The following is a 14,796-nucleotide window of genomic DNA, read 5'->3' as shown; positions in this document are numbered from 1 at the left end:
TTAATAATATTTCAACTTATATCCAGATACCTAGTTTGTTTAAAAATCTTACCAATATTTATCGTCAAAAATTCAATTGAATTATTCTCAAAGGATCAATGAAACAAGAATGTAGAAAGAAAATACAGTATAGAAACAAAATTCGTCTTGATATCTTGGACTCCAAAGTTGGGCAGTTTACCCTTCTCGTACAACAAAATATACAGCTAATTATTTGAAATCATGCAGGATATGCAATCAACAATTCAGAACAGTTTATCAGCTTGTGCATACTCTAGGTTACATTTTTACCAACCAATAAGCTCACGCGCCTCGTTTAAAATTTAGCCTTCCGTAATTCGATGCTTACTGGGTTACCAATATTCAGGAAACACACGTAAGTAGCTGAAGTTTCGTGAATGACGTATTTTTGGCGGAATGAAACACATGCGACAAAGTGAAAATTGAAGAAGAAAAAAAATACAGTATATATTGATTTATCATGTATGCCATCACAGTGCAATTTAGTATCAAATTTGTGATTGTGTTTTTACGATTTGAGAACCTTGCGCAGCAAACCACCACAAGCTATTGACCAATAAGAAGTTAACAAATTTTATAATTTAGTGAAATTAGCTACGAAATTAGTTTCGGTTATGTCAATTTTCATGATAAAATTGCATATAGAGTCATTCTGTCAAATATTAAGCATGATATAACAAAAATATTTTTTTAAATATACATAAATCTGCTAGGCTTAAACAAAAGTGTAACTTTGGATTTCGCCTATTCGAGCTGAGAAACACCTCATAACATTTCAATCTGTATATCTCGTTACGGATTTCAAATCTGAAGCATCTCGATTACATAGGAAGAACGTTAATTTCTAACAGTTCGAGAAGAAGAAAGCATGAGTAAGATATCTTATTTAACAAGCTTACTAATTGACTATACTCATGTTCTTAATAAACAGGTGAAGGAAAATGTTGGGCTTTTCTTTATTAATCCTGACAATTATACTAATAACATCATTATAACTATCTCTACCCTAAATAATTAGAAGTCTGGTAATAAAATAAATGAAAAAAAAATAGTATGTTAATAAATTAGAACAAAATTACAAACGATAGGTATTTCTAATCCCACAACTTTAATATACTAATTACCCCATTAAAAGTAAATGAATCGAATACAGAGAAAAGAATGAAAAAATAATAATATCAAAGGAAAATTTAGAAGTTAATCAAAACAACGAATTCCCTTAGAATGATGGTAGAAGAAAATATAGAAGCAAAAATGAATGTATTGTTTATTATTCTAATAATTAAAGCCAGGAATTTTAAGTGCACAATTTTGGTTAAAAAGGTACATTTTTTAAACAAAGGTGCATTTTTCAAAACACAAATTTCAAGTGTAAATATTTACAGAAATAGTACCAAAACTAAATACACCATGCATCATGTGCATAAGGACTCAAATTTCACTCACGGGCCGCAGTGGCTCAGTGGTAGATCCCAGCCCCCGCCAAGTGAACTTTGTGGTGGGCAAACACCATGTGCGTAAGTTTCCTCGGGGTTCTCCCGTTTCTTCATTCCATCATTTCATTCATTTCTCAATATCACCGTCTCCTTTAGCCTGGTCAGCATAATCGTGGGACGTAAAACTCAAAAATTTAATTTCATTTCATTTTCAAATTCAAATTCCACTCACATATTAAGAAGTCTACCTAGAAGAACTTCCAGAACACAATGTTGTTAAGGTTACAAGTCCGGAAAACTGTTAAAACAGGTAACATGTAACATTTAACATTACTTTCGTTTTTTTTTACTTTCTTTCCTTTTAGTGGGGCTACATCTCGAGTTACTAAATAAGGCTCATGATTAGCGTCTATGCCTTCGGCTAGGGAGACTCGTGTGCAATTCCTCACGTAGTTACGATCACACACTAAGCTGTAGACCCACCTCTCAATAGCCTCGGCGCGTGAAGTCTGAATTAACAAATAGCGTGAAGTCTTCCAAATATCAATGTTAACATTTTGCTAAAAAGAAGAAAGAAAAAAAAACGAACACACACACACACACATTATATATATATATGTTTATGGATTTCTCGTTCTTCAAACTAACAGTGTGGTTCATATGCAGTCGTGTAAATTAGTGGCCCACTGACACAATTTACATGCCTGATAGTATAAAAAAAAGTGACAGAAATAACACTGAAACCAGCAAAACTACGAAAAAAAAAGAGTTGCTAACGAAAGTCAGAGATGTTGCTACCGAGTGACACCCTTCTTGATTTTTTCTTCTTTTAAAATATCAAGAACAATAATAATAATAAAAAAAAGAATCATACATCTTAGTCAAGTCACGTCAGAAACAAATCTATAACACTATTCTTGGGGACCCACACAATTCCCTTTGCATACTGCTCCTCACCTAGCAATTTAGAAAATTGTCATAGCTCGCTTTTGGGGAACAGACTGAATGAAAGCAATGCAGTGGCATTCGCTTCAGGAGATATGAAGAAACACGAACTGGGAACCCCTGAGAAGAGCGGTGAAGGAAGAATAGAAAAAAGAGAAACATGAGATAGAAAAAAAAGAAAAATAGAACGTGAACGAAAAAGAACGAAAAGCTGGTAGTGGATACGAGGCCAATCCTGTCCCAAGTTCCTACCATCCTGCTTCGAATAGAAATGGATTTTATCCTTTCCACTGCGGAATGTTTTCAAAGATGAGCAACAGGAATTTGAAACGTGGTCGGAATGTGTTTCGGTGCCTGAGGAAAGGATTCCCGAGGAAAGAGGAGCTAGGAATAAAACCATTTTTATTTACATAACAGGTACCACCAATCATCCAGCCTAGAAGGAAAAATCAACCACGTAATGAGCAACCTATATCCCTCTCATAGTCCCGGATATTGATACAAGGAGCACAGCAAGAGGAAGAACAGACTTCAAAGCAGATAAGTCGAAACGAGAAGTTTGGCTCTATATTTGTAATCCTTTGAAGCTGGTTTCGTACTTCCCTCTATAATTCGTCCTCTTATTTAAACAACTATGTGAAAAGAAAGAAATAAAAAAAAATGAAAGAAGTGTGTTTGCCATTTTCAGCCGAAGAGAGAAGTTTTCGTTTTCGCAATTTTTCAGTAAGAAAAAAATACAAATCTTGTTTTTTTTTTTTTTTTTTTTTAACAAGAAAGAGAAATGCAATATTGAGAGAGAAGTTTATAAGAGTTTGCCAATGAGCATACGTTCTAGAAAGCTCAAAATGCATAAAGTTTTATTCTTTTTTTATTTTTTTAAAAATTATTTTTTAGGTAGACGTTTTCGTTGTGAATTTGTTGCAGTCTTTCAATACAAAACTCTACGTTTTCTTCAGAGAGATGTTCTCGGGCAGAAAAAAAAAGTTGAGAAAATATTATAGTGATTTTGTAACAACAATCCCAACTAGATTGGATGGGCACGGAATAGGGACCAATGACGAATGTTTGGTTTCTGCTGCGATAAACTTATTGAGTTTCTGAAGACATATAGCTTAGTTATGCGTTCTTATGGAATACCAACATCCACGGTGATTAGCTTATTTCGAGACAAGTGAAATAGACCGCCAGCTGCGTTTAAATATGTAATGATGTTCTTTAATAAGATTACTCATTATTTGCTTATTAGATATATTAAATAAATGCTGTACACCGCTTCTTTAGAAGTTTAGCAGGCAAGATTTTTTTCTCAATGTATCCACTAACGCTATGAGTTTGAGATAGGAGCTTAAGTTGCAATTAACGGACAATCCTCAGCTAGAATTTAATTTCCGGAACAGGGTTATGTTGACCGGTAAACAACGTTCGAGTCTGAAGTTTGAGCGGAAAAGATAACTTTACTATCGGACGGTTAAATTTTATGGCTATTGCATACGTGATTTAATACAATGTTTGAAATGACCTCGTGTTATGGAACGGCGGTAGGGAAGTACACAAAAGTTTCAATAATCCTGATTTAGTATCTCGCCTCACGATTAATGATTCTGCATTAAAACTGAAACATCCAAGTAGCCAAATGGCTAACGCGCTTAGTTTCTATATGCGTCGTCCCGGGTTTGATGGCCGGCGGGAGAGCTTTCTTCGGATATAAGCCTGAGTGGTGGTTTGGATCTGGATTAATTTTTAACACAGTAGGTCCAGTTCTGTATAGCCTTGGTTCTGAGAAAAATACTTTATTTAAGCTTCTATCAACTAATTAATTGAAAGGAACTCTCCGCTGCTTCCGGATTGGAAATCCTTTTCCATTGGCCATACGGCCTACATATGAGTTAATAATTTTGATACTTCCTGAAATTGAAAATACTCGACTATCATTTACTATGTTTCTATCTTATCTTCATTATTCACGTGTCGGACAATGGGACTCGTAAATGAACATGGTGCCCTAAAGAAACTAGAAGGCTCTGCAAAACTGTTGTTTTAAATATAAATGCGATTTATTTTAAAGTCCTGCAAATACGTCGTATATCTTCTTAAAAACAAAATACCTTTATTATAAAAGCAAAAGAAAGAAAAAGAGCTCGACAGCGAAGAGAACTTCTGAAATTATTCTAATGTCGCATTGTAAACATTAACGGAAGCACAGTCAACACGAATCTATAATCAAACATACTTTTTGTATAATCAATAATACTAATAAGTCTCAGGGATGGAGTTAAACAAGTATTCTAAAAAGAAACTTGATTTTAAGATAAATACATTTTAAAGTTTGCTCATTGCGCACCAAAACTCATGAGATCGCTAGTCACCTCGAGATACGGTCCACAACCTTCACAATCGGTGGCGATATGAGATATCGCTCTACACACAGTGAGTACTGAAAAATATTGGCTTTCTTCGTAGATATCTTGGTGTTCACAATTTCGGAGATACCTCTCTTTACACACCCATCCAAAATTTTTTAAAAAAATAATAATAATGACTTGTTTTCACCTCAATCATAGCCTTTTTGGAAAGTTCCTGCATTAGTTGGAATTGTATGAGTAAAGCGTAACTTTGTTTCCTCCAACTCCTTACAAAAAGCCTACGCACTAAAATCTCTGTCCATGAGTGTAAGTAAAACTGTTCCAAAGAGAAAGGTAGGTAGAATCTACCGTAACTGCGAGTGACTAACTGGCATTGAAGAACTAACTTAATATTTTATTGACACAAAACTCCATATAAGCTTACAGACTCGTGATTCATCAGTTCTTATTTTTGTCTTTATTTTGATTTTGCAAAATCACAGGGAGATTTGAGTTGAATTTAACGTTCCTTTCAGCAGCAAGGCTATATGAGACGTGGACTTACTGATTAACATGGAATCCGAACCACATGAGCTCCCGCCGGGAACCAAAGCCAAGTCTCCCACGCCAAAGTTGCGTATGTTAACCGCTTAGCCACGAAGGAGCTCAAATCGCAGGGAGAGTTTATATCGTACATGATCAATGAATCTCATCCGATCTCGACTAAACTTCGCATAAAGATAGACCTTGGACAGCTTAGTAAACATGTGAAATCTCATGGTGTACAGGCCTTTGATTCTTAATTTATGGATCATTAAACTTGAGGTTTGCACTTAGTCAAACTTTCGCAATGTCTCTAACTGCTATTTACAACAAAAACACACGGAATAAACTTGTAATTAAACGTTAATTTTGTAGATATGCGGCAATGAATGTTACAGAAAGTATGTATGATTCGATTAGAAGAAAAAAAAGCACTGCTGTTACAATTGTTTATTTTAGGAAAATAATATGTTCCTTATTTCTGTTATTGTTATTAGTTTCTATGTAGTTACTAATGTTTACTGAATTACAGAAATTGATCATAAAATTAAGTTGCGTTGTATGTATATAATTTTTAGACTTAAAATTTTTATTATGGGCATCATAAGAATAAAGCAATCTCGGCATAATGCAAGTTTAGTTTGAACGCTCTACCCCTCTGTAAGTAAAGCAGGTTTTAGATATAACAAATTTGAGACAAGCAAGTAAATTATGAGAAGCTTGATCAGGCATGTTGTAAATGCTGTGTCTGCTTATAAGGATTTGCCGAAAAAAAAAAGGTCGGCTATTTTCCGTAATAGGTAAAATTACTAGTCTTCCATATTTCTTTTCCCAAAATTTTATCATTTTAGACAGTCTATATACCAGATCAATTTATATACTAAAATTAGATGTTTAAACCTTTTGCAATGCCAAATTAGTCACTAACCTCACACACAAGTTTAATTAATTAACCAACAAGTGTGCTCCAATTTTGTGATTTTGGAATCACCTTTACATACTCAAAGAATTTAGGATGGCATATCAAATCATTGTTGCTCACTTTCTTCGATTTACCTAAGAATTATCATAATGAAAACTGAATGCAGAAAACAATTCGGTGGGATCTACTCATATTTGTTGGATACATCTTGTAACATTAAAAGAGTTCTAAACAAATTCATTATTAAATGTATCATTATTTAAGATCCGTCTCTGTAATTATTTATAACGTGGCAGTTTATTATACCTTGGAAAATATTATTTAGTTTTTTTTTAAAGCATAAATAAATAATAATAGTAACGAAGGAGCTGACAGTAACTTATAACAAACATTATCGACTACTTAGCGGAAATAAATTTTACTATCACCTGAACGAAGGTATAAAATTTCAGGTATAAAATATCAGGGCAATATTTTAAAACATTTATTATATGTGTCCGCAATTCAATTTACATTTTAAAGATATATGCCTGTTGTACACAAACATATTTGGAAGAAATGAAGTTCATCTAATAAGCATTTATGAGGTTGAACGGAAAAATGGAGGGAATCGTTTACGAACTTCTTTCAAGGTAACACCATCGGCAGTAATATTTTCACTCATTAGTAAAATAAAACCCATTATAGTCCGCGATTGCTGAATATAAACTAGTCTGTACTTAGCACCAATCAATTTTCCAGCTACTGATTTACATTCAATATCATATTTCATTCTGCCCATACTTCTGGAAAGAAGGCACCCTTGCCTGGGTGCTGCATTTATTTTTGTAACATTTCATACTGATTTTTGCTTTACATACTTATGGAATATTCCGGATACCATTGTGCGGAGCTTTGGCGTGGGAAACCTTGGTTTTATTCCCGGGGAGCTCATGTGGTGCAGAGATCTCATATTAAGCTGTAGGTGGTTTCACGTTTCACATAGCCTCTGTGCTGAACGGAGCGCTAACCTCCAAATTAACCAATCAACCATCAGGCTTTCACATTTGATTAGGATTCCGAGTAATGGTAACTATCAAGCTACCATTACTCAGACTTCTATGAGAGAGTATACTTCCAACATGGTTCCGAACTCACTACCATGCGTACGAAATTAAGAATTGAGGTCATGAGACTGTGTGGAATATTTAGAAATGTGACTAGAAAAATCCTGATGTTTCTGGTTATTAATTCCATGTGCTGGGTGTCAAGGTAAAATCAAACGAAGCTCATAATTGCTAGGACAGTAAACAGAAGTAGTCTAAGGAAATCAAAGCAAAAATATTTGAAGTTTCACATATAATAGAAGGCATAATAAGTCTGTACTCGAGAAATAAACAATATAGCTGACTCCAGGATAACCCATAAGAAACTCTCTCAAATTTGCTAACTAAAAGACGTTCCACTATTACCTAAGTTTCTTAAGTGTTTTGGAATCATGTATTAAATTTAGTTCCAATAATGCAGTAATTGGCTTTAACGACAGTCTACATAAGTAGACACGGACATTCTAAAATGGATCCACTACTCATGGTTTTGACAGGTTAAATCATTTGTACGAAGAGTCTTTTATAATGTGTGTGTGTTTGCGCTCTGTTTCGAAACAAAGCTCGGCTTGCTTTCACGAACATTACACTTTCTTTCAAAGTGGTTTCAACTTTTGCAAAGTTGTTATAAGTCATTCTCTGAACGGCGAAACACGACAAACATCCAATTCTCCAACGAGTTTCAGGAGGATTTCTTCCAATGGCGAGAAATGAGAAACGACGATAACATAATTGTAATTAACGTTTAGTTCACTTCGCAGATTCAGCACCAGATGACGTCACGACGCTGGCGTACAAATCTTCAGTCACAGATTGCGACGTCATTACAAGAGGGGTTGTAAATTAGCAGCTGTGCAAGAAAACGCTGAACAGGTGGCATCCACACTTTGATTCATTTTGTCGTATGGATAGAGCACGACTGACTTCAAGATTTCAGATTATGACTGAATATTTCAACTACAACAATATATCCAGAAGCGTGAGAACCTTGGGAAATAAATGCAAAACTAAAATATTCATTCACACAGATCTCCTAGAGATTAGGTAACTTAATAAACAGTTTTATGATGGAATACTATATATCAGAGAGTTTTGTAGTAATTTATTAATAAACTACTTTCTTGATGTTAGGTAATGCTACACTGTCGTAACGATGAACTGGTCTTACATTCTTTTTTTGTCCCCATATAATATTCTAAAATTGAACGAATCATCTGAAAAATAGTTTTTTTTTTTTTTTTTTTTTTTTTTTTTTTACCATAGCTGCTTTCTTTTCAAGGCTAGCATTCCCCACCAGACGAGACAATACTTTCGTGTCGAAATACAAGACGAGATAGATTTCTTCCAATAAAAAACATATACACTTTACGAGAAGAGAAAGTACTTTAACGACACATTCTCGAAATGGGACAGCTCAAAATCTATTCCCTTGGAAAACACTATTCTGAACTTTACTTCGTATCTAGTTCTTTTAACTGGACTAATAATACTGGTTTCCTACTCCTCCAGGGGACGCTTGAAAAAGTAATAATAGTCTCATTTTGGCGTTACTGTGGTACTTGCACTAAGTTTTTTTCAACGAAACTGCAGCGAACCATACACGCAATGCGCTTGATACTAAAGTAAATAACGATGGAGTGAATAAATAACAAATGCAGTTCTGATTTGCTGCACAATTCAAAATAAATGTTCACATTTCAAGTCTATGGGATTATAGGTAGCATATTTATCATCTGACAAAAGTGCAGCTAATCAAATAATGTATAATATTAGTTCACGAAATACTTTTTTAAAAAAGTGTACTCACCACAGATGGGAAGTTTGCCTGCCCAGATTCCAGAGTCCAAGCACACCCGCTCGTGGTCTCCAAACAAAATAAAACCTTGTCGGCAAGAATAAACAACTGTGTCACCAGGTCGAGAATGGGGGGCTGCTGTTTTGCTCGATCCATTATTTGGTCTTCCAGGAAATCCACATTCACGACAATCTAAATAAAAAAAAATCCATGAACATGTGAATGGAATTTGTTCCTCTTTTAGCATTGATTTTAAATAATGAAAGAATAATTCAATTATGTTATGGTCGCAGAATTTTAATTTTAGGAAAAAATTGTTTTTCTTCAGAAGTACGATGTAACTCCAAATACAATAATATTACTGAATGAACCACCAACACGAAAATTAGATTTCACATTACCATTTGGATCTCAATTGTTGCATGGTCATGACAAAATAATAAAGAAAAAAAGATGCAAGTTTTCTACACTATAGACATATAGTATTCTGTAGTCATGTAGTTTTATAATGTATTTTGCACAAAGCACTGAAATCTTAGTCAAAAAGCATGAACACAAAACCACCACACGGAGAAAAGACCAACGACACGAAACTACAAAGGTAAATTACAGGATCTGTCTCAGGGAAGTGATGTTTATATGTATATAAATGTAGTACTGTATAGAATTGTCTTCACCTTATTGCGATACTTTCTCTAGTATATATAATCACAGTTCTTGAATGTCACAAACTTCAACAATATATAGAAGAAACACACTCACAACACAATTATTTAAGTGCACATTATACGCATTTAGACACTAACTTAAACGTTGTACGACTTGATCAAAACTGATTTCGTAGAGCTGATGTTCTTGGTGCGTATACTTCAAAAGTTAGCTGGATTTTTAAAAGCTCATACTAAGAAAACACCAAGCTCTAATTTATTATTGTGCGATTAAACTTGAAAGCATACACTGACAAATATTTATGCTTCAATTACGTCATTAAAAGCTGAATTGAGTGATTTTTGCATATCATACAGATTAATCAATTAAATATAACTTATGAAGAAAATATTCAATTATCTTTAGACAATGAAAAAAAAATACTTCCAAAAATATTTATGCGCAGCACATATCATTTAACTACAAGAGAGAGAAATTTGAGATCCGATGTTCTAAAAGATGGATGCACATGAAGGTACATAATATCATAATCATTTTGGATATCTTTAAATTTCTACTGTTAACAGCTCACTTATTTTATACTATACACTATCTGAAATACCCATTTTTCGCATGGAGTGTGTATTTGGAAGTCAATGCCAGTAGAAGTATCACCATTCATCACAGCGACCGCGAAAACTATGGATTTGACACTAATATCGGTCATTTTGGATCATTTTCACCTGTCTCGGTAACCTCCCCCGCAGGTGAACCCCGGCCCGCATACAATGGTAGCTGAATTTGAAAGTCATCACTAATGGAAGTGTCACCATTGATCTCAGCGACCGCGAAAACTATGGATTTTACACTAATATTGGTCATTTTGGATTATTTTTACGTCTCGGTTCCCCCTCCCCCGGTGATCCCGGCCCGCAGCCAAATGGGGTGAATTTGAAAGTTAATGCGATCAGAATTTCACCTATATCAGAGATATATATCAAGTACCTTTATGTCCACCGGTTTAGAAGAAACATGAGGTAATATTAAAATTTGTTTCTTTTATACTCTTCGGGATGAACTTCTGCTATCAGAGGTCACTTGGTACGAACCGATACTCTTTCCATGCACTGCACTTTCACGCAAATTTCGATAATAAAATTATCACCTTTAATAGCGTACATCATTAGTAATCTTATTCTCCAATCCTTATTTTGCATTCTTCATACTTTTACCACAACCCAACTGATGCAATTTATCGCCATATTGTGTCTTAAAAGTTCTTCTTGAATGCTCAAACTTGCTTGAAAATCTTGTGAATTAATTTTAACTCCCTTTTCACAAACATATTGTTTGAGAAGAGACCGTTTCAGGAATATTCATTAAAATTAATGTTCGTGGAAACCATCATATGTCAGACAAATTCCGCTTCTTTTCCCTTTGATCTTTCAAAAAAGTTCTTGTATTCTTTTTCCTGATTCGTATGAATTTTGGCAATCGTAAAGTAGGTTAATTAAACGTCCATCATTCTGTTCCGAAAGTCGCGTTGTAGAAAAGACGGACACTGTTAAAGTGGAAGAAGAGCTGTTCCGTGATTTGCACGTACTTCTTCTAAGTTTAGAATGCGCTTTTATTTGAAATAAAACCTTAAAAGAAACAAAAAGCAATAGAAGTGGATTAGGATTTAATTTGGTTTAGTGATTACGCCAATGAAAATCATTATGGGAAATTACACAGACCGTATGAAACAATGTTTAGCGAGAGAGAGAAAAACTGTCTGTAAAGCATATTGTGAGGAGTGAACTTACAATATGTTGATAAAATACATGAAGAAACGCATATTTTCAAGAAACTTTACGCTTTTATTCCACAATACTGTAAGATTGCATTAATTGATATTTTAATTGATATTGCCTATTTACGTTGCGTGCTAGCAACGATAATATATAGGAAGAAATTTACAGTCTAAAATGGAATCCGTTGAATCACTTTAGAGCGCTCGATTTACTCTCCCACTGGAAATTGAACCCGGAGTCTCATGCATTAGGCTGACGAGGATAACCTGTAGGATTATATAAGAATACGCATTTATTCATTTTATTACCTGAAATGTCCGTTCTTTGAACGGGGAGAATAGGTTTGTGGGAAATATTTGAACCCCATTCCTCCTTAGAACATTTATTTCAATGAATGTGTAATGCTAAAAATACAGAAGATAACCTACTTTGGCATAAATTTTAAAACACTTTACCCCCACAGAATATGCCTTTAATCAAATTGATTTGCTGAGGACTAGGCTCTAATGGGGGCTGAACTTGAACTTAAATGGCACTTGGAATGTCATTCTTTATCTAAGCGATCCCGAAAACTACAGATTCAACACTAACATCGGTCATTTCTTATCATTTTTTATGTCTGTTCCGCCCACTTCCCCTAGGAGTGTTCAGAGAGGAGTCTTGCCTCACTGGAGGCTGATCTATGAATTAAAGAGCACTAAAACTGTCACCAATCAACTTAGGGACTCCAAAAATTATGGATTCGACACTAATGTTGGTCATGTCCAATTACTTTTGCATGCCATCCCCCTCAAGAATATAATGGGGGCTGAATTTAGATTTAAACAACATCAGAAGTGTATTCATCTCAGCGACCCGAAAAGTACGGATTTCACACTCATATCGACAATTTTTAGTCACTTTCGATCATTTTTATGTCACTCCTCTTACCCCCCGTAGTTGTGATAGATCTTACCCTCACTGGAGCCTGAACTTGGATTTCAAGGGCATTGGAACTGTCAGCAATCAGCTCATGGACCCAAACAAACTATGGATTCGACACTAATATTGGTCATTTCTGATCATTTTATATGTTCCTCCCCCTACCCCACTAGGTGTGCTAGGGGCTTTTACCCCAACAGTACTCTTCCCAGACGGTAATACAAGCACAAAGTTTGGTTAAATATATATAGAGAAAGGGAGGGAGGAAAAGCATCAAAAGCAACATAGGTCCGTAAACCGACTACCGCCGTTTCTGGGTTAGAACATGCTGCACTCTGGCGGAGACATTATCAGTAGTTTCTACTCTGCACTAGGCGAAGCAAATGCAGTTCAAACTAGTTGTCGTAGTGGATTAGTGTGTGAGGAGCATTGTTTTGTCCTTCGTTGTGCTAAAATTTCTGTTGATAATTCGTCACCATCAGAAAACGAGAATTATTTAGAGGTAGGCCATTTACTTATTATATACTTTTATTCTTTAAGTCAGCGTTTCCCAACCGGTGTGCCGCGAATGGACCGCTGGTGTGCTGCGAGGAAATCGAAACAAAATTATTAATTCTATAGCAACCAAATTGCAAGACATAGGAAAAATGTATACTTTTGTATTTCACATTACTATGAATTTCTACCATGGAAAAAAATACTGTAATTGTATATTATTCTACATCTATTACCGTGTAGCAGACAGTATTTCGGCTCGTACACATTTCCACGGTTAGCTGCTATGTTACGCTTCGATAGAGAGTCATACTAACACCGAGAAATGGAAGCACTTGTACGGTATGCGTCAAGTGAACGTTCGTAGAACACTCATTCGCACGTGAATGACAGAACAACACTTTGTTCAACAGGTGTGCTTTGACTTCGACGCATGGCAAGCTGTGTGATTGCATTAATAATAAAAAAAAATACCGTGGTATTTTATATTTGCAAATAATAATAATAATATCTATGAATGTGCCGCGAGAATTCAAGTTACACCTGTAGTGTGCCGAAAGTTGAAAAAGGTTGGGAAACGCTGCTTTAAATTATTAAGTTTACAAATCACCGTGGTTATTGTGCCAACTGATACTTTTTGTAGTGAAACATGTACAAACATGTAAGAGTAAAGTATTCTATAAACCGACACACCCTTTCATTTACAGATCTGCAAACCTGTCAGCCAGAGGCCCTAAAGCTATTCAAGCGGCAGTAATAACCTCATCACCGTATAAAAAAGATTACGTACGAAGAAGATGCAAAGAGAAACTAAATAGAACGCAGGTAGACAAGAAGACTCTCAAAAAGAAATGCAAATAGGGCTAAGTCCCTATCTAAGTCCAGGTCACGGTATGAGCAAGCAGACAATTATTCATTATGAGATAAATGTTTAGTGTCCAGTGTACCAGAGAGTAATGATACATTTTGCATTATTTTTTTCGTGAAAGACTCTTTCGGAAGACACCAGCGGAGAAGAATGAGTTCAGTGTGTATCCTGTGAGGACTGGGCACACATAGAATGTGCCGGTGTGGAAGGGGATCCTTACATCTGCGATTATTGTCATTGATTTAGATTCAATGTGTAATTCCATAGCGATATTCCCTCTTAATGTTAACTTACAAAATACCCATAATGTGTAGACTATTTAGAACTGTGAATTGTGCCTAATTCCACGATAAGACTATTTCTATCAGCACTTATTTCTGCTTTTAGAAAGCAAAGTATGGTGCAGGTCTAATAGTATCTTACAAGTAAGCCTACTATTGTGCGTAACAGAACTTGTACAGGGATATCAAAATACAAATTTGAAAAGATGTCTTCTTTTTATTTTGCAACATAATAATTTTCTGAAAGTATGTTGGTTTTGGGGCCTGGTTTCTAAAAATATGATTTCGGAGACAATTGAACAAATCGTCATAATCATGGCAATTTATTTTAATTTTTAAAACTTGATACGTAATTTTATTCAGTAGTTGTTGCTAGTTGCTCCCAATATATATATCGAGTGTTTCAAAATAAGTGTTACAACTTTTGGGAGGTGACTCCTGCCATTAAGACAAGAAAAAAAAAGTTCTCTTGAACTTTCGGCTATCGGACATATTTCGGATCTACAAGGTGCCGAAAGTGTGAGAAAATGACTTTCGGACGCCAATAGTTCGGAAACTATCCAACGTAAAGAGAGCAGGTAAAAATTCACTGAAGAAGTCATACCTGTTGTATTGAATTTTTCATGTTTCAAAATCCTATCATGCACTCGCAAGGGATTTCCTAAAGGAACGTAGGGAGTCTCGGTCCCGGATAATCTGCC

General features: G+C 35.1%; 1 protein-coding gene across 1 annotated transcript in view; it reads right to left on the bottom strand.

The window, feature by feature from the left end:
- The window catches only part of LOC145687195 (uncharacterized), a 579,982-nt gene that overhangs the window by 219,581 nt on the left and 345,605 nt on the right, over window positions 1-14,796 (bottom strand). The window contains exon 3 of the mRNA XM_081760660.1: window positions 9,102-9,281. Within this exon, the coding sequence (XP_081616786.1) occupies window positions 9,102-9,281 (180 nt within the window). The remainder of the gene's footprint in view (window positions 1-9,101; window positions 9,282-14,796) is intronic.

Source organism: Thermobia domestica, chromosome 6 (genome assembly GCF_964235325.1).
Source record: "Thermobia domestica chromosome 6, izTheDome1.hap1.1, whole genome shotgun sequence".
Taxonomy (NCBI): Eukaryota; Metazoa; Arthropoda; class Insecta; order Zygentoma; family Lepismatidae; genus Thermobia; species Thermobia domestica.
The sequence above is the reverse complement of the archived record's forward strand: the minus strand, read 5'-3'. Positions and strand labels throughout refer to the sequence as shown.